Source organism: Mastigoproctus giganteus, chromosome 10, assembly GCF_048544385.1.
Source record: "Mastigoproctus giganteus isolate SK-2022 chromosome 10, ASM4854438v1, whole genome shotgun sequence".
In the NCBI taxonomy this organism is placed as follows: domain Eukaryota; kingdom Metazoa; phylum Arthropoda; class Arachnida; order Uropygi; family Thelyphonidae; genus Mastigoproctus; species Mastigoproctus giganteus.
The window spans coordinates 62734575-62756751 of record NC_143584.1 but is presented as its reverse complement, the minus strand read 5'-3'; the positions used below and the strand labels follow the sequence as shown (position 1 = coordinate 62756751).

Genomic DNA, 22177 nt, shown 5'->3' with positions numbered 1-22177 from the left:
GAGTTAAATGATTTTGTAATAATTTAAACTGAGAGGAAAGTGGAGGAAAAATTAACAAAGTAAAATATAAGAACGGCAACTAGGATGGATGGGATCTATCCAGTTATATTAAAGGAGGGAGCAAAAGAAGTAAGCAAACCCTTAGCCATGATTATGAGAGCAGCCTTGTATTCAGTAGAGGTCCCTACCGGCAGATGTGAAAATGTATCCTCAATTCACAAAGGGCGAGTAATTACAAACTTGTTAGTTTTCTGTTCCGAGGAAAATAATGGAGTTATTGGTTAAAGAAGCATTGCAAGATCATCCAGACAAGACTGCAGTTATAGTTCAGACACAGCATGGGTTTGTTAAGGGAAAATATTCTCTGACCAATTTCATTCAATACTACGATGTGGTCACAAAGGAACTGGATGCAGAAAATAATTTTGATATCTTATACTTGGATTTCTGGAAAAAAAATTCTGCTACTGTTGCACATACAAGGCTGCTGTACAAATTGGAGCTGTATGGCATTAAGGGCAAGTTACTGCCATGGATAAAGGGATGGTTGCCTGAGAGAAGACAGAGTGGGAATTAATGGACACTGCTATCCCCAGACTAATGTTATTAGTGGAGTCATCCCAGGGGGTCTTGTGTTGGGCCCATTGTTGTTTTCTATATTTATCAATGATGTATACCAGGCTTAATGTCCAAGTTTGTTAATGACAATGCTGCAACAGGATACAGAAAAGTTGGGCAGATGGACTAAGAAGTGGCAACTGAAGTTTAACATTGACAAATACAAAGTATTTCATATGGATAGCAGTAACCTCAGAGTAATGTGGCAGATGTGCTGTACTATGCTGAGGGTAGTGGAGAATGAAAAAAGACCAAGGGTAATTGTGCAATCAGATATGAAGTTTTCTGAGCAGCTCATTGGGTATTGTCAATGACATACAGGAACTTTGCCAGCAGGGATAAGAAGGGGATTATCCCTTGGTATAAGGCAATGATCAGGTCACACCTTTAGTATTGCATAGAGATCTGGAAGCCTCATTTTAGAAAGGAAGTAGAGCTGCTGGAATGAGTATAGAGAGGGGCAACGAGATTGGTGAGGGGAACAAAGGGGTGCTCTTACCAATAAAGGCTTAAGTACTGCAAATTGCAGCATCTGGAGACTAGGCACCTGCGGAGTGATCTGATTGAGATGTATAATGCTTTGAATGGTCTGAGCAAGCTCAATGCTGATGGAATTTTTCTCTTGCTCAGATTATGCATTTCAGGAGGCATGCATTCAAATTGAGGAAAGACAATTGTAGAATTGATGTGCAGAAATTTGCCTTTAGCCAGTGGTTGATTATTGGAACAAAGTTCCATCTGTCATTGTGAAAGTTAGCTTAAATAAAATCAAGGAAGAACTGAACAAACTTTTTGAGCAAACTAGATAAATTTTTGGATGGTGAAAAAGGGCGTTTTTTTATTTTTTTTTATTTTGGCTGATGCTGTATTGCTTGTTTTCGTATGCCAATACTAATGCTAATGTTTGTGCTAAGCTTGTACAGCACTTCACCTTTTTCTTTGACAACCAAGAAACAGTTTCCTTTTTGAGAAACACAGTTAGTAAAGAAAAATTGCATTAATTACATTAGTTTGAGACATGGCCTGTGCTACATCCCAAACTTTAATAAGTATCATTATCCTGAAGTTACAACGTAATTTTTCTTACAGAAATTTAGAGAAAGGCTTCATTTTGTTTCACTCTTTTAAATGCCAATAAATATGCGCAAAACAGACAAATTTCAAGCATTTTTAATAATTTAATCATAAGTCTAACATATGCATACCAATATAAAACTTGGATTCTTTTTATTTCTCCAGCTAAATGATGGTATTGTCCATTCTGGAATATTTCTATTATGTAGTCTATAACAGCTATGATGAGTATGTCCAGTAAATATTGCCCTAGGGTTCAGTAAGTTTAAAATCTGCAACAAGTTTATAATGTATAAGTTATACAGACAGACAATAAACCAACAATACACACGCACACGCACACACACACGCACACACACACACACACACACACATCATATTTAGCCAAAATTAAGATGAGCCTTATGATTACCATATAGTCTCATTAAATTATACCCTAAAAAAAAAGTATACCCATTTTAGAATTATTAAATAATTAGTAATATGTTGGCATTTTCAAAATTATGAAAACATCCTTGCTTGTGTTTCTGCACTCAGCAAGAATTAAAATGCCTAGTAAATGCAGTGATTTTGATGTTCCCGGAAAAAAAAAATTCATCTTAATCAAGTTTTACTGCTATTGCTGTATTTTCAAACAAATGGCAGTCAAAAGGGTTATCCGTTATACTGTACACAGCAACAATCATAATATCCAGTGCTTCAGCTAAAATATATAGTATATGGATAGTCTGTGTGATATGGATGAAAAAAAAAAGAAATAATAATTGACAGAGTTCTATTGGTCTACTTTCAATGAAATTTGGGATGTCTCCACAATTCCATTTGTGCAATGACAGTCAGTCAAAACAGGCACATGAACAGGCATCTACTCTGTAGGCCCATCGAGAAGAGTACCTGTCAGGTTGTATGTGCTTAGAATTGTTTTTCTGGTGCCCTGGTTATAGCTTGCCATCAATTGAGGACTCAGCATAACCTATTGTCTTAGGCAGTACACACCAACCTGTCAACCAGTGGTGGTGTCCAGATCCCTGAATGTTGGCCGGTTTTGTGTCCCTCTTCAGACAATTCTTGCCACACCTTCACTCCGGTGGTCCTCAAACAGCCGACAATGCCTGCAGTTGTTTAGATGCTGGACTTTGTCTTCCTAGCACTGCAAAATCATTCCCTGTTCAAACTCCTTCAAGTCCTTCCCTTTCCTCATTGCATGGCTTCGTGCTGATGAACTGATAGGCACTACCTGTGTCATCACTATATATGTTGTAATGGTTGGTGATATCACTAGAGCCACTCCTTGAATTATGTAAGGGTTGCATTCTGTAGAACTAAATGCAAGTTGAATTTTACGTGTCGGAATTTTTTTAAATGCTTATGCAGCACTCAACTATGCTTGCTAAATTTCATCGAAGCAAAAAAGAAATATTCAATAAATATGTAAATAGAATTATTTATTAAATTTTTTTATCTCATGTGCAGGAAAAATTACAAAAATTTCAAAATTATAAAATTACAGAAAGAGAGAGAGAGAAAGAGCAGACAGGCATAACGTCAGCAAATTTTACCTTTCGAGCACTGTTGCCAGGATTTACTCACCAGCTGATAAGCATGCTGCTGTGGAAGTTGAAGGCTGTGGAGATTTAGAAGGGGTTTTTTCAAACAAATCACAAAATTTCTCTGCAGCTGCAGAATTGGCACTGACGACTTCACCGCATACTTTAATGCAGTGTTTCTCAACCTATGTGCCACAAGTATGTCTCAGGCATGCCTCATAAAATGCAAATAAAAAAAAATTAATAAATCCAAGTTTTATAATAAAAATTAATTCAAATAAAAAATTTGTTTTTTTAAGCTGCACCGATCTCAGACCCTACCAGCAGTCAATGTGACATCACATTTTGATTCCTAGTGCCAGATCTGTTCACCTTTAATCCTTTATTCACTTTTTGATTCCTAGAGATTCGGCCATTCTTATCACTTGAGAATCTCTCCCAGGCACCGTGCAGTTGTATAAGCGCAACTTGTAAACAGCATAGTAAGAAATTTCCTTTGTGTTTTAAAAGTACTTTTTGTGTTTTTATATCTCTAAAATGCATATTCAGTTAATTCGTATAGAACAGGTATTTTAAATTCTAGAAGTAACTTAAATTTTATTTAGAAATTTTCACTAAAAATTTCCTTGCACTAAAAATTTATCCATTAGCATGGATAAATTTTTAGTGAAAGGAAATCAGAAGAGGCAAATTGATAACAACGAGCTTGGAGAAAATGACAGAAACAAAAATGAGCAACCATCAGCATCAAAAAAGAAGAAAACATATTATCATAAATATGATGATTTCCACATGCTGGTACCCAAGAATGTCCTCAACCTTTGTATGGCATGTGGTTTAAAATTATCGAATGAATCAATGGTGCAGCATTATTTTTCTGTGAAACATGAGAATTTAAAACCATGGAGTATTTTAAAAGACTGCTGGCCACTACTAGAAAACAAGGTACAGAATTTTATAGTATGGCTAAAATATCTGATAGAGCACAAGAAGCCAGCTATTTAGTAGTCGAACTAGTGGAAAAAAAAAAAAAATCTCAGCTGATTGCAGCAAGTCTGATTTTACCAGAATGTAAGGTACTCATGAAAAGTATTTTGGGAATCGGTGCATGGGTGGCCAGGATTCAAGCCCGCGACTGCTAAATACGGTGCTGTTTCTTGTGAACTCCTCTGACCGTTTGGTCGTCCCAGAGTGAGAACAGAAAATTAAAAATTAAAATTAAGCTGAAAAAAAAGAATAATGACTACCACTTTTGAACAGCACAATTAGCAGGCATATAAAAGAAATGTCCGATGATATTGAAGAACAAATTGTTCCAAATATTAATAATTTTGGGTGACTGTTTGCATTGCAAGTAGATAATTCTACAGATATTAGCACAAAAGTCCAATTAATAGCATTTGTCAGGTTTATTGAAAGCAACACAATTATTGTTATTCTTATGTTTTTTGTTGTTGTAATGAACTCAATGGAAGAACAACCAGCCCAGATATTTTCAAAGTAATAAATAATTATTTACAAAAGTGTGGCATATTGTGGAAGTCATATGTCGGCATTTGTACTGATGGTGCTCCCACGATGACAGGAGCACTAATAGGATTTGTAAACTTAGTAAAATTACGCAATTCAAATATTATTACAACACACTGTTTTAGACACAAAGAAGTTTTAGTAGTGGAGACAGTCGTACACGATTTAAAACTTGTACTTGATCAAGCAGTTAAAATGGCCAATTATATCAAAACTAGACCACAAAATATACATATTTTCGGAAAATTATGCGAGAAACTGAAGTTTCCATCATTTTTATTTAATGATGCATACTGAGGTTCGATGGCTATCAGAAGGAAATGTACTTATTTAATTTACAGCAATCAAAATTTTGTGACTATTTAAGTGATAAAATTTGGTGCTGTAAATTAGCTTTTCTAGCAGATTTATTCATGCAGCTAAATAAATTAATATCAGTATGCAAGGCTCAGAGGAAAATTTACTCACTTCAACTACAGGTTGTTCGCCTTTAAAGAAAAGTTGAGTATAGGGAAAAATTTTATAAATGTTTCCCTTGGCTGCCAAAATGAATTATACTAAAATAATTAATGTAATAAGTCAAACATTAGAGCTATTAAAGACAAAAATTGAGCATTACTTTCCATCTCTTGATACCAAAAAATATTTGTGGGTAAGAGACCCATTTGCAACAAGAAATCTTCTGATGTTAGAACTTAAACTGCAAGAGGAAGAATAATTGGTTGAGATCCATAGTGACCAGTTGCTGGAAATTCACTTTAATAGTGCTAATATTAGCAAAATTCAAAATGAATATCCACAAATTTTGGAAAAGACAATTAGAATTTTATTGCCATTTCCCACTTCCCACTGCGAAACAGGGTTTTCCACTTTAAACAAGATTAAATAAAAGAGAGAGAGAGAGAGAGAGAGAGAGAGAGAAAGACTAAAGTCAGTAGAAGAGGAGCTGAGAGTAAGCTTATCCACAATAAATCCTCGTATTAAAAAACTGTGTGCTTCCATCAAACCCAACCGTCTCGCTGATTAAAATGTTATAATTGTATATTTGTTTGTTTTTATATTTAAATATGTTAATTTTTTGCATATTTTCTTTTAAATTTCATGTATGTTCTTTTAAATACAGTAATTTCTATTCCTTCAGATTTGACGGAGGTGTAGGCCTGCAGCGAACAGCCCTTTCCAGATCATCCCAAAGATGTTCAATAGGATTGAGATCCACGGACTGAGCGGGCCGCTGCAAGAAAGAAAAGTCATTGTCATGTTCCTGGAACCATTCCATAGTGGTTCAGGCTTTGTGCACTGGTGCAACATCCTGCTGGAAGTAACCATCCGACTGAGGATAAATTGTCAACACGAATGGATGCACTTAATCAGCAACAATGTTTAGGTACGATGTGGCATTCAGACGTGAATCTGTGGGTATCAATGGACCCAATGTGACATAACACTGTCCCACCACCTTGCACAGTAGTTGTCAGACATGATGGGTCCATGGATTCATGTTGTTTTCGCTAAATTCTGAGCCTTCTATCAACATGATACACCAGGAACTTTGACTCGTCAGACCAAGCAACTGTTTTCCAATCCTCGATAGTCCAGTGCTAGTGCTGCTGTGCCCACAGGAAGCGTGCTCTCTTGTTCTTCATTGATAACAAAGGTACGTAATGTGGCTGTCAGCTGTTGTAGCCCATTTATAATAAAATTTAGGGATTTTTAGGGATTTTGGATTTAGGGAATAATTTCAACATTGTTTATTTAGATTTCAGCAGAGCTTTTGACTCAGTCCCACATGAGCGGTTGCTTTATAAGCTGGAACAGGTTGGAATCACTGGGAAAATCCTTAGATGGATAGCAGGATGGCTTCAGGGCAGGAGGCAGAGGGTTGTGATAAATGGCTATTCCTCAGATTGGGTTGATGTAAGAAGTGGGGTTTCCCAAGGATCAGTATTAGGACCACTGTTGTTTTTAATTTTCATAAATGACATCGATGAAGAGATAGAGGGCATGATGTCTAAATTTGCAGATGATGTTAAAATTGGTAGAGTAGTTAATGATCACTGTCAAGCTGAACTTCTTTAGGAATGGTCAGAAAAATGGCAGCTATACTTTAATCCAACAAAGTTTACTGTTTACTGTTACTGTTTCCCAGGTATTACACCTTGGAAACAGTAATCCCAAAATAACTTATTCACTTGGTGGAGTTCAACTAAACCCAGTACTGGAGGAAAGGGACTTGGGTGTTACGATACGGTCAGACATGAAATTCTCTGAGCATTGTAAAAAGGTTGCAAGGAAGGCCCATGTTGTCCTATCGATGATCTATCGAACTTTTGCAAGGAGAGATAGGAACGTGATAATCCCATTATATAAGGCTTTTGTTAGACCACACTTGGAATACTGTGTTCAAGTATGGAGGCCACACCTAAAGAAAGACATCGAGCTTCTTGAAAGGGTGCAAAGATGGGTAACTCACTTGGTGAGATCGGCAAAAGGGCGTCCTTATGAAGAAAGACTTCGAATATGTGGGTTGCAGAGTTTGGAAACTAGACACCTTAGAGGAGATTTGATTGAGGTGTTTAAGGCTCTGAGAGGCATCAGTAAAATGAATGAGGATGAAATTTTCAAGATTATAAATGATGCTAGAACTAGGGGACATAAATTCAAGTTACGGGAGGAAATGTTTAGATTGGACTGCAGGAAGTTTTATTTTAGCCAGCAAGTTATAAATTACTGGAATAAGTTGCCTACATGAGTGGTAGAGGCTGACAGTTTGGGGAAATTCAAAGGTCATCTGGATAGTACCTTTGGGTCAGGGAAGCGCATAGGATGATAGGTTTAATTTCCTTTTCTTTTATTAATTATTATTATTTATTATTATTTTTTTTTATCATTGTTTTATTCTGTTTTTTTTTTTTGGCTGGTGCAGCATAAGCTATAGGCTTTCTTGCACCATGCAACCATTACTAATACTAAATGTGACTGGTGGTCCATTGTGATATTTTGTTCTGCGCACCAAGGTTGTATTCTGACATGATGTGCAACATTGTGGCCCATCTGCTTGCACAATTCTAGCCATCCTCCTCTGACCTCTCTCGTCAACAAGCGATTTTCTTCCACAAAAGTGCCGTTGAGAGGATGTTTTCTATTCATGGCACCATTCTCAATACACTCTTGAAACTGTGGCATGTGAAAAGGTCAGGAGAACAGCCATTTCAGAAATGCTTTGTCCAGCACATCTTTCACCTACTACCATGCCACATTCAAAGTCCATTAGATCACTCCTTTTCCCTATTCTTGCTATGATTTGTACACTTAACTGATACTAGAAAGGTTGTTGTCTGCTGCATTTATATCCACAACTGTTGTCATATGACTTGAAACATTGTGGGACAAACCATTTGTGTGCATAGCAGGGGTGTACCTAATAAAATGGCAGCACAGTGTATATATTGTAATATATACACTGTATATTATATAACTGTATAACACTGTATATAACTGTATAATATAAATATACTGTAGTATATTGTAATATTATAATATATATATTTATAGTTTTTATTTATACATATGTATAATATATATGTAATATATATGAGTGTGCTGCAAAATTCTAGTGTCTTTAAAAGTGTGTCGCAACAATGAAAAGGTTGAGAAACACTGCTTTAATGTTTTGGAAACCAGCGATGCTTGAACTACCCATTGCTTGCCATGAACTTGGCTTGTGGTTTGCTGTACTAATCCTTAATATCTTCATAAATACTTCTTGCTTTTGCTTGAATGGCCATTAGACTTAGGGGCACTTGCTTCTGAATCTGATTTTCCATCCATATTATTAATAGCTTTTCCATCTTCGATATAGCACTCGAATGCTGTTTTGTGATAATTGCTGATCTTAAATGCATTGATCCTTTAACATGTTCTTTTATACATGCACTGTCCTTTAAATTTGATAGTACAGATCAGAGTTTCCCAAACTTTTTTTATTCACGGAACACTTTTCATCTCACAACATATTCAAGGAACACTTACGAAACACAAGCTTAATGGGAGCCAAAGAACTGTTTGCTAATATTTTATTAGATACGACACACTGTGCATCAGGAGCATCTTTATTTCCAACACATGTAAAGCAAAAATTCAAATAACTGTCATCATACTTTCGTTCTGGTCTTTTATTAGTTGGTTCCTGTTTTTTCACTTCGGATTTTTGGGGAACAAAAGGCTGCGATTGTTCATCCCCACTTTGAAGTGTGACAATATTGTGTTCGTTTTCATCAATTACAGTTGCACTACTAGAAGTACTTTTCTTCTTGTTTTAAAGTTACCTTTTTTAAACAAAAATCTATGGTTATATAATTTAATAATAATATTTCGAAATACAGTCGATTCCGGTTATTTGGGACACATCGGGACTAGTGCATTTTGGCCAGATTAAGTGGCTGCCCCAATTATCCGAAGTTTCACGTAAATAGTTAAAAATACAATGTACTTCTTCCTCCCCCCCCCTTTACAATTGGTTCACTGTTCAATCAAATCACGTTACGATGGAGTCACCATTGTAAAGTACCGTTCACTGTACGATGTGTAATATGCGCCGGTCATTGGATCACGTTTGTGAATTGAATTTTAATTCTATTAAACAGCGATTCTAATTAGCAAAAATAGGAGGAATATTATCCACAGGCTATAAAAGTAAAGATATATTAAGTACAAATTTACCCTTTATTACCTTACCAATTAAAAAATTAAATGATACGTGAAATTCGGAAGAATATACGTGATAATCGGAATAATTAATACGAACTGTAATATGTACATACTAACTAAACTAGTTGACATTTCCGTTCAATGTCATTTGTTGGTAGGGGTTAACATTTCTGTTCAATGTCATTTGTGGGTGGGGGTTAATATTTAAAACAGTAAAAAGATAAGCAATCAATAACAAAGAACACCGCACGCATGCACGCACGCGCGCGCACACACACACACACACACACACACACACACACACACACACACACACACACACACACACACACACACACACACACACACAAATTGCAAGTAACACGATACATGCAAGTGAGAACGGAGTAACAAATTACGAAGCTTTAAAAATAGAAATGAAGAGAAGAGCCTGAAAATTATTTTTTCTTATATGATTGAATATTCCATAGAAGTGTAAACACATTTCACCATAATAACCCACAGAATTCCAGCTGTTGGTATTATCGCAAATTCAATAAGATCGAGTTTACTATCAGTTTATGACAGATTTCACTAACAGAAAAGCCCAATAAACAGGTGACTACTAATTGTTTTTACTGTTTCATGGTTGTGACCTCCAGAAATTCGACCGAACTACGCGCTATGGCTGGGGACAATGTAGGGTAATCTTCTGCCCCGATTAAACAACATTTTGTCCCAATTAAGCGAAGTAAACCCTGGCTATTTTCACGATTGGGTTATGTTTTTTAAGATTTGCCCCAAATAAACGGCTGCCCCGATTAACCGGTGGCCCAAATAACCGGAATCCATTGTACTAATAATTATCAAAAAAAAAAAAAAATTATACAAGGAAGTGAGTTTAGTTATGATATGGTTCGCTTCCTCCTCTCTTTTAACCCCTGTACTACAGGCTAAATCACATACAAATAGCATACTAGATCACCACATTGCTACTTTTTTTGTAGGGGTCATTACTTCTATGCAAAGTCCGCCAAAATAAAGTGCTCTGCGGTCTATTTGATTATTAGTCTATGCCAGTATATATATTAATTAATTAATTTGGTTATATTAATAACTGAAAAAAATTATGTTAAATATTATAATGATACAAAAGTGGTTTAAGCTACAAATATGCAAAATTTATTTTTTTTTAAATTATTAATTACGATTTTTCGCGGAACACTTGTTCACATCTTACGGAACACTAGTGTTCCGTGAAACACAGTTTGAGAAACGCTGGTATAGATACAAGACAATTAACATTCATTTAATGATATTCATTCTAGACTCAATTTTACATTGGAAAGGGAGAACACGGATATTAAGTCATTAAATTTTCTAAATTTCACACTTGCTCGGGACTCGAATAAAATTCAATTTAACATCTATCGTAAACCTACAAACACCGGTATGCTTCTGAATTATAACAGCTATCACCCATTCGCCTACAAAAGGTCTATTACCTTTAATCAGTTTCTCGATGGCTACAAATATTCAATGACGGAATCTGCTTTGGACACAGAAATACAGATATTAACCAGCAGATTGTTAAACAGGGGTTGCTACAATAAACTGAATTAGAGTACAAGCTAAGGATAGGATACAAAAAACTACACCAAACAACAATAGTAACATCAAAAAATACTTTATTTTTGACCCATACGTTGAACACAAACGGCTTAACAGATTCTTTAAAGATAAAGTAAAAAAAAAAAGTAAAGTGCAGCCATTATCAACCCACTGCAGGATGGAAGCCTCCTCAACAATTCATGCTGAGGGAAATGGACCATAATCTGCCACGCTGGTCCAGTGCGGGTTGGCAGATCGACCGCATTCAGCAGTCAGAGGCTTGAACCCCGGTCTACTCAAAGAGCGTGTGCTACTGCACTCCCGCCCCTGCCCACTCGGCTACGGAGACCTTTACCTTTAAAGATACTGAATTTAAAATTGTGGCCAGACTGATATGTAAATTACACACAATGCTCAGTCCTTTCCCTGTTCGCAACACAGATAAATTACCTGTTATAGAACATTTCTTGCAGTGATTGCGACTTATCTTATCAAGGTTCTGCATGGTTTCCTCTGAATTTTCATGTAAATCAACACACGGCCGCAGTTCGTGCTTCTCATTGCAGCATCAGAAATAGCCTTTCATGCCACTAATGAAAAACATACGTTTTTATTCAACGAGGCCAAAACACTTAAGGTCCAACGTAATTATACTAGACTATTAATTGCAGAAACTATCAAAATTAAATTACATGAGAATTCGGTTAATGTTCACCGGCCATATCTAATCTCCGATTCGTAGTCTTTTCGTGTGAATGGACGAAGACAAATAATCCCTATTTAAGATTCCTGCTCACTCCTATTCAGTAATTTTAATTCCTGTGATCACGATACACGGCCGAAAAGCATTGTTAGCTTCGGGAAAATCGTTTTGCAATATTTTCGTTAAATTCTTTTAATTAATTTTTTACTTAATTTTTAATTGCATTCAATTGATTTTTAATTGTGTTCTATTGTTTTTTTAATTGTTTACAATTAATTTTTTTATTGTAATGTAATATTTTCGATTTTTTAATTTAATTTTCAATGTAATGTTATATTCATTTTAATTCTGGAGAGTATCATACGGAAGTTTTCTAAGTAGGTAAACGTCTCATTCTTTTACAAATACTGTCCTTTAAAATAGTATTCACCATTGAAGCAGCGAGACCTAATTCCATGAAATAGATGACTTTGTCCTGCTTTGTACTTCTTAATCATCTTTATTTCTAAATCAATTTTGTTTCGTTTCCTAGCATTGCCAGCACTTGCACTTTCTGTTGGTCCCTTTTATTTCACCATTGTAATAAGTAAATAGGAATGAACAGAAGATTCTGCAAATTTATTTCTGTTTTTTATATGATTGAGGATTTCAGTGAAGGGGAACTCATTTCACCATAATACCATAATGTAAAAACCCACAGAATTCCAGTTATCGGTATTATCGCAAATGCAATAAGATCGAGTTTACTACCCATTTATAATAAAAAACCCAATAAACCAGAAAGTGCAAATTGCTTTTATTGTTTTATGGTAGTGACCTCCAGAAATGTGTTTTAGAAAAATATCACAAAGGCGTTCAAAACTGATTCTTATAATGGAACATATGATAACGATAAAAGTGTAGTGCAATTTCCATTATAAAAATGACTTTTAGAGAAATAAATAGCTTAATTATACTGTATAGTGAAAATTTCAACTTCCGAGGTCTTGGAACGAATTACCAAAAAAAAATACGTGTTATTGGGTTCACATCACGATATTTTCATGATACCCCTATTTATTCCTGCGGGATGCAAAATTCGTTTCCGCGATTTTTTTAAGTTTGCACCGGCCAGCAAAAACTCATGTACAGCAGAATTTCCGTAAGTCAAGTATTATGTAAGCCAGGGAGTGCCTGTACATACTAGGTGCTGCAGGATGCATGCACTTGTGGAGACGGGGGGGGGGGGGGGTCATAATGTTTTGGTTCATAATACACAAATAATAATTCATGATTTATGCATTTAGCAAACTGATAACAAAAACACATGCAAAAGAAATGACTTTCACGTACAAACCTGAAACCAAGAACATTCTGTTTCTGCTCATCCACCATACATACTGCAACGTGGAAATAATCATAATATCCAGTGCTTCAGCTACAATATATAGTATACAGATAATCCATGTAAATGTATAAAAAAAAAAGAAATAATAATTGTCAGATTTCTATTGGTCTGCTTTTAATGAAATCTGGGATGGCTTGACAAATCTTCCTAAAAACAAAAACTAAATATATAATATCACAAAAATACATCCATTGCAAATCAAGTTACTAGATGTGATGGACAAACATAGTGAAGGCAATATGCATATATGCTAATGTACCCAAAAATGAGAGTAGGAGTATGTCAGTGGCCAAATGACTGCAATGAGTATGATGAACTAACTATACAGACAATTACAAATGGGCTAATATATAATAAGGTCTTAAAGTCTTGTAACATAGGATTTTATCTTTACAGATACTGACTGTAACTTGTGGGTTGGTCACTCACGTGGTATCAGAACTTTTCTGAATTTACTATTTTCTGTATCAATATGTTAGAGAAGCAATAGTCTTGATTTTATTATCAGCAATGACATTTCATGCATCAAGCATCATAAGACAAAGGAAACACTTGACGGCACTGTCATTGTATCATTATCTATTGATGTGGTTGTTGGTATTTGGCTTAACAACACAAGGGCTACTGAGGCCAAATTGCATCTGTTCATAGTTTATTTAGTCAAAATATACCACTATAGATGTTAAATTAAATACTCCTGTATAGGCCAATACATTTTAAATAGATTATAAGTTCTATGTTGCATCATTTCCCAGGATATGAGTTAAATCATGTGAGGCTTCAGCCTAGATACCGATTGTAAAGTGTTTGATCTGTTGTTGTTGTTATTTGGATTTTAGGAGCATTAGCAACTAAGGCCATATTGCTCCAGGGATATGCGGTGGTCATTCCCTGATCTTTCCACATTCTCCGTATTTGGTGGTCACAGGCTCGAACCCCGGTCTAATCAAGAAGCGTAGGCTACACACTACTGCTCCTGCCCACCTGGCTACAGAGGCGCCGCCAAGTGTTTGATCATTTGGTTGAATATAAAGGACAATCAAACAGAAAATGCCTAATCGTAAGTTGGCTGTCACAGGATGAACACTGGGGTGGATCTTCTCCCAGTAGGAGGAACAGATTGGTATGATGAGTGTGTCCAATTCTGAGTCTTGCCAGTACCATTTACTCTCATCTGTTTCGTCGAAAGCCTGAGAGCCACAACTTGGTTCTTGTTTTCTGTGGTAAAGTTTGCGGTTAATATCCCTTTTCCAGATCTGTGACCAGTTGTAACTTGCTTTGCAAATAACAGGCTTATAATCAGTGTAAGGAACCTGAGGATGTTGTGACAGCGAGTTGAGGATGTTTAGCTACGAGATCCGCACTTTCATTTCCCAGAATGCCAGAATGGCCAGGGATCCAGCAAAAACTGATTGACTGATTGGACACGCTGAAGAAAATAACTGAGAATGAATGTATTTCAATGTATTAGCAGCATTAGTATTAGAAATGGCCACATGGTGCAAGAAAGCCTATGGCTTATGCTGCACCAGCCAAAAAATAAAAAATAAAATAGAATAAAATAATAATAATAATAATAATAATAATACTAATAATAAAATAAAATAATAATAATAAAATAACAAAAAAATAAATTAAATAAAATTTTAAGAATAAAATAATAATAAGAAGAAAATTAAAAAATTATATATATAATAATAATTAATAATTAAGAGAAAAGGAAATGACCTTTGAATTTCCTCAAACTGTCAGCCCCTATGTAGGTAACTAAGTTATAACTTACCACTACTATAAGTTATAACTAAGTTATAACTTATAGTAGGTAACTATAAGTTACCACCCATGTATGGCGTCTCCGTAGCCAGGTGGGAAGGAGCAGCAGTGCGTAGCACATGCTTCTTGATTAGACCGGGGTTCGAGCCCGTCACCACCAAATACGGAGCATGCGGAAAGGGCAGGGAATGACCACCGCAACGGAGCAATATGGCCTTAGTTGCTAATGCTCCTAAAAACCAAATAACAACAATAACAACAACCACCCATGTAGGTAACTTATTCCAGTAATTTATAACTCACTGGCTAAAATAAAACTTCCTGCAATCCATTCTAAACAACTCTCCCTGTAACTTGAAATTATGACCCCTAGTTCTAGAATTATTTATAGCTGTGAAAATTTCGTCCTTATTCATTTTGCTTATACCTCTCAAAGCCTTAAACACCTCAATCAAGTCTCTTCTAAGGTGCTTGGTTTCCAAGATCTGCAACCCACATATTCAAAGTCTTTCCTCATATGGACGCCCTTTTGCTGATCTCACCAGGCAAGTTACCCATCTGGACCCTTTCAAGAAGCACAATATCTTTCTTTAGATGCGGTCTCCATACCTGAACACAGTACTCCAAGTATGGCCTAACAATAGCCTTATATAATGGGAGTATGATGTCCTTATCTCTACTAGCAATTGTTCGATAAATAATCGATAGGACACCATGGGCCTTCCTTGCAACCTGTCTACAGTGCTCAAAGAACTTCATTTCTGACTATCTTTTTTGGGAATAAGGGGGGGTCTGGTATCCATAGTGTCATTGGCATATAGTTTTAGGATAGGTTCTTCATAATTTGGGTGTATATCCACTTCCATAGTGTTGGTGGGTGGTTCAGTTTCCCTAGTCTTTAGCAGGTTTCAATTTTTCTGTGTCATTCGAGACCATCTGAGTATCAGTTGGGATACTAATTGGGATGTTAGTGGCATTGCTGGTTTTCGTTTTAGAATTATCTTTTCCAGTGGTTGATAAAGTTGCTTTAACCAAATTAGCTAGTAAGATGTTGGGCAGTATTGCCACATTTGTTTGAATTACAGTTGTATGAAAACTTTGGGTGCGAGAGGCATAAGAAGGACTAGGCATGGTCAACATTATTTGTCTGCATTCCTCAGAATATGTAACTTTATTTTTCTACTTTGAATTTTTGGATTTTCTTGCCTGTCTTCCACATTTCACAAGATTTAGAAAAGGCAGGGTGACTGCCTTTGCAGTTGGGGCAAATGAGAACTGTGGCTGAACAATCTGCTTGTGCATAATTTTTTGAACCACAAATAGGACAAATGGCGTCACCACTGCATGCCTACTGTGAGTGGCCATATTTCTGGCATTTAAAACAGCGAAGAACATTCGAGATGTATGGGTGAATTCGGCAATTTAAATATCCAACTTTTACTGAGGATGGCAAATCAGGAGTGCTAAAAGTTAAAATGATGGAATGAGTTGGAATGAGGTTTCCATCTTTTTTTATCATTATTCTTTTAGCACTGATGGTTAAGTTCTTGATGGTTAAGTCCTTGAACTAATTTCTCCTCAGACACTGCAATTAAGTCCCATTCTGTGATGATGCCTTTTGATGAATTTAAGGTATTGTGGGGGAGTAACAGATACTGGCAACCCACCAAATGTCTTTGTCTTTAATAGCCACTCAGAATGTTTGGAGGAGGCTGTTTCAATCATGAGATCTCCTGATTGTAGTCGCTTCACCATTTTTGGTGATCTTGCAATAGATTCCAGATGTCTTTGAATCATAAATGGCGATAACTTGTCCACAGGCTGGGTGGACAGAGGGTGTATCACCAGAAAATTAGGAATGTCTGGACATTGTGTGTGTGTGTGTGTGTGTGTGTGTGTGTGTGTGTGTGTGTGTGTGTGTGTGTGTGTGTGTGTGTGTGTGTGTGTGTGTGTGTGTGTGTGTGTGCTTCTGTTCAAAGCCTTTTTGGTTGACTAGTGTTGTTATCATGACAGGATTCTTGTCTTGAACTTGAAGGCTCTAAGGGTGGAAAATTATTAGAATCCATGATGGCTCCTTTTGGCCCTGAGGGTTTATCTTTACCACCCAGGTTACCGGCTCAAGTATGGGGAGGCAGGAGCAGTGCCACAAGGTGGCCAAGTGGCTGAGTTAGTAAATTAGTATTTATAGAAAAAAGAAACAGAAAGGTGGTTTTCCTCTCTGGGCCTCTGCTTACTTCTTGTAGAACAAAAGTGCTACTCTGATATACAAATCAAATAAAGAACACTGCTTTTGAAACAAAAAATAGAATTTGTTCACTTCAAATACTCTTTATAGCAATCACTTGGCACCCAGGGCCCTATTGAGTGGGATTTACTTAAAGATATAACTACTGTCAAGGGTAAAGAAAATGAATTTTGTTTTCGTGAAGATCACTACAACTGATATGTAACTACTATCATAAATTCTAAATGGAATGCATTCATTCAGGGAAGTAAATCACAGAAGATACTAAGCTTTTTATACCAACTAAGAGATACTGTTCAAGGTCTAGACCCAAATGGATATCACATAAACTGATGAGACTAGTGATAAAGATTATAAAATTATCAGGAACACAGAAACCTACATTAAGTATAAACTAGCCTGCAATAAAGTCACTAAGGTGGGTTATGCAAGCTAAGCATGTTATAAAAAGTCTTTGGCTAAGAATTCAAAGAAAAGTAGCAAAGAATTCTTTGCTTCTGTTAACATTAGAGGCAAAGGGATGAACCATATTAGCCAACTAGATAAAAATGCATTTTAGCTAATTATAATTAGATTATCAAAGAACATCTGTTATTCATAGAAGTTTAATACACATAAAGGTTTGCTTTGTCACCAAGTATGTGAGAGATAGGTGCCTGCAGCTTGGATAAAGATTAAAAGCAGATGATACATATGACTGAGTGGGAGACAATGAATCAGAATACGCCTTACTGTGAGTTGCATCTGACAGGCACAACAGAGCAGAGGATCTTTTCCTAGCAGTAGATGTGAGCAAGAAAGGTACCCCCAATACAGTTTTGTTAATATAACTTCTTCCCCTTTATTGATCATAAACTACAACACCATAAACACAGATCATTTTTTATTGTATGCAGTTTATTGCACTGTTGATCTCTCTAAAATTGTGTCCAAATGGAAGTATACTGTCTCTATAATCAGTAAAAGGCACATATTGAAAGTTATGCATATCATAATTGAGATTTTTTTTGCAGCTTAATCCAAAACAATCATTTCCTGTGCTTCAAACATGGCTGAGAAGCCAACAGATAGGTTAACAAGTTGTTTTCTTCCTTTTTGAAACTGTGTTAGTTCTTAAGATGTCGACTCAATGGGGGTCAAAAACACTGATGTGCTGTAGAGTCAGTAATGCACTAAGAGAGAGTCAGTACATATGAGAGCAGGAAAAAGATGGTGCTTGCTAATCCCACCCAAGGATAATTTAAAGGCATAGAATTCTGCTGTAAAAGTACTGCAATAAGAGATAGAAGACAGACAGTTGATTCTGGAAAAACTATTGCAGCACTTGCTGAGTTAGCATTAGCAAAGGCACATGATGCAAGAAAGCAATCTTATATAGCAACAGCCAAAAAAAAAAAAAAAACAAAAAAAAAAACACCCTTTTTTCACCTATCCACTCGCTCGAAATGTTTGTCAGGTTCTGTCTGAATCTATTTAAGCTATCAACTTCTACAATGACAGATGGTACTTTGTTCCAGCAATCAACCACCCGTTGGCTAAAGGCAAACTTCTGCACATCTCTCCTACAACCGTCTTTCCTCAATTTCAATTTATGCCCTCTCAGGTGATTATTCTGAGAAGAGGAAGAATCCCATCAGCACTGATTGTTATGTTTGTTATTTGGTTTTTAGGAGCATTAGCAACTAAGGCCATATTGCTCCTGGATATGCGGTGGTCATTCCCTGACCTTTCCGCATCCTCCGTATTTGGTGGTGACGGGCTCGAACCCCGGTCTAATCAAGAAGCGTGTGCTACGCACTGCTGCTCCTTCCCACCTGGCTACGGAGACGCCTCCATCAGCACTGAGAATGCTCAAACCATTCAAGGCTTTATACACGTCAATCAGGTCACCTCGCAGGTGCCTAATCTCCAGACAGTGTGATTTGCAAAACGCAAGCTTTTCTTCGTAAGAGCAACCTTTTGTTCCATTCACTAATCTTGTTGCTCTTCTCTGTACTCATTCCAAGAGCTTTCAATGAGTCCCTCCAGACCTGTATACAGTACTCAAGGTGTGGCCTGACCATTGCCTTATACAAGGGGATAAACACCTCCTTATCCCTGCTAGAAAAATTCCTGTATATCATTGACAAGACACCATGAGCTACTCTTACAGCCCGTCTGCACTGCTCAGAAAACTTCATAGCTGCCTGCAGAATTACTCCTAGGTCCTTTCCATTCTCTATCACTGTCAGTTTGGTACCACAGAGTTGATACGTTACTCTGGGGTTACTGCTTCCCATATGCAGTACTTTACATTTGTCAATGTTAAACTTCAGTTGCCACCTCTCAGCCCATCTGCTCAACTTTTCTAGATCCTGTTGCAGCAGTGTACTGTCATTAGTGTTATTAACAACCCTGCCAACCTTCGTATCATCTGCAAACTTGCACATTAAACCTGATTTCAAACAACCCTGCCAACCTTTGTATCGTCTGCAAACTTGCACATTAAGCGTGATTTACCATCATCAGTATCATTTATAAATACAGAAAACAACAATGGACCCAACACTGAACCCTGAGGAACTCCACTAATAACATTAGTCCACAAAGAGCAGTGTCCATTGATTACCACTCTCTGTCTTCTCCCACTCGACCATCCCTTTATCCATAGCAGCAATTTGCCTCCAATGCCACACTGCTCCAATTTGTGCAGCAGTCTTCCATGTGCAACAGTATCAAAGGCTTTTCTAAGATCAAAATATGTGATATCAAAGTTATTCTTTGCATCCAGTTCATTTGTGACTACATCATAGTATCCAATCAAATTAGTCAGACAAGGCTTCCCCTTAACAAACTCATGCTGTGTTGCCCGAGCTATAACTGAAGTCTTGTCTAGATGATTCTGCAATGCTTCTTTAACCAGTGTCTCCATTAATTTCCCTGGAACAGAAGTTAAACTAACAGGTCTGTAATTACCTGTGTCTCCCTTTGATCCTCCTTTGTGAATTGGAGTCACATTTGACACATCTCCAATCCATGGGTACCTCCCATGAGTCCAGGGAAGCTCTCATAATTATGGCTAAGGGTTTGCTTACTTCCTTTGCCACCTCTATTAATATAATTGGATAGATTCCATCCACCCTAGGTGCCTTTCTTGTGTTTATCTTCAACAATTTCTCCTCCACTTTACTCTCAGTTATTACAAGATTATCTAGCTTACTGCCAGAGTTGAATACACCTGTGGCATTCCCCTCCCAGAATAACTCCCAACATGTGAATGTCGATGCAAAATATTCATTTAGTTTGTTTAGTTATTTGAGCAGGATCATCAACAGTTGAACCATCGATTTCAAGTGGACCAATCTGATTCATCCCCTTCCTTCTAGATTTACATAAGTAAAGAACTCTTTGTTGTTTTTCTTTGCATCCTTTGCCAAAGATTTCTTGTAATCTGCCTTCGCCTGCCTAACCTCCTTTATAACTTGGTTACAGATCAGCTTATATCTATTATAGGCTTCTGTGTCACATGTTCATTTATATGTATCCCATGCATTTTTCTTCTCTGTCACGTCTAATTAGTTCATCTGACATTCTTTTAGGCCTAAATCTTGAACAATATTTCTTATTTGGTATGAAAAGCCTAGTAGCGTCCAAGATTAATTCTTTGAATGCTTCCCATTTTGAATTTGCTGTTGGTAACATCATCAGTTGGTTCCACCGTATAGAATTTAAATACTGTCTCAGACCACCGTAGTCACCTTTACGAAAGCAAAAACCCTTCCCTTTACCCTTGATGGTAGTTACCGCTTTGAGTAAATCCCACTTCAGCACACTGTGATCACTGCCACCTAGTGGTTCCTTTGTCTTCAGATTCTTGATGCATGAAGAATCGCTACAAATAATCAGATCAAGAGTATTACTCCCTCTAGTTGCCTCCCGAACATACTGCTGTAGAAAACAAATCCAATAAATCCACCCACATAAGCCTTGCTAGTGTACGAGTCACCAACCTACAAATTCCAGTCAATATCCGGGAAATTAGAATCCCCCATTATAAGACACTCTAATTTACTGGCCCACTCTATTTCTCTGCACAATTGCTCATTATACTCATCAGATAGGCCTATAACCCACACTTTTTCTCATATAACCCACTCATTTTTCTTTTCCCAGTGCTTATGTCACACCAAATAGACTCAACACTGCATTGTCCACCCACATCAATTGGATGCATTTCCTTAGATTTTATGTGTTTCTTAACTAACAGTATAACTCCTCCTCCCTTCCTGTCCTGCTATCCTTTCTGTACCCATTGTACACTCCAAATTCCAGTTCTGCATTGCTTATGTCTGTGTGACATCATGTCTCTGATATCCCAACAATATCTGCCTTTGATGTCTTGACTAGCACTTCAAGCTCATCGAATTTATTAACTATACTCCTAGCATTGGTGTACATGCAAGTACACCTAATTCTGTTTTTACACGAACTTTTTTTACACGAATTTGGTTTAACACGAATTCAAAATAAATATTTCATTCTCTTTTTACGCGAGTCATTTTGATTTAACACGATTTCTATGAATTTTTTTTTGCCTAAATTCTAAGAAAATTTTTTTTATTTGTGGCATATTAGTATCATTTCTATATTACACGCACCAATAGATTGGATAACAGCTAGTGTATGCGTTTTGAAACGCGTGCTTTTGCTTACCAATGTGTACGTCTAGGTATCTATGAATCATCAACGTTTTTATTGAATTTGGTGCACATCTACGGTATTCGTGCATTGTATCTTTGGCAGACATGTAGTAGTAAGCTCTATTTCAAAGTGAAAGAATCTTTAGTGAAATTTGTGCACATAAATTTATTAATTTTGCCGATAGTCAATAAATTGTAAGTTTACAAAATTTTCATACATTTTTTTATTAATTATAACTGAGATATTTTTCGGTAGCCCTTATATAATGTCGAATAATTCGCCTATTACCAAAATGAAAAGGAAAGCGATTTCTTTGGAAC

At 36.6% G+C, this 22177-nt stretch overlaps 1 protein-coding gene across 1 annotated transcript in view; it reads right to left on the bottom strand.

Annotated features, from left to right (window-relative positions):
* Nucleotides 1-22177, bottom strand: part of PGAP5 (Per1-like protein PGAP5) — a 291616-nt gene that overhangs the window by 19582 nt on the left and 249857 nt on the right. Inside the window, exon 8 of the mRNA XM_090382931.1 lies at nt 1824-1964. Within this exon, the coding sequence (XP_090239057.1) occupies nt 1824-1964 (141 nt within the window). The remainder of the gene's footprint in view (nt 1-1823; nt 1965-22177) is intronic.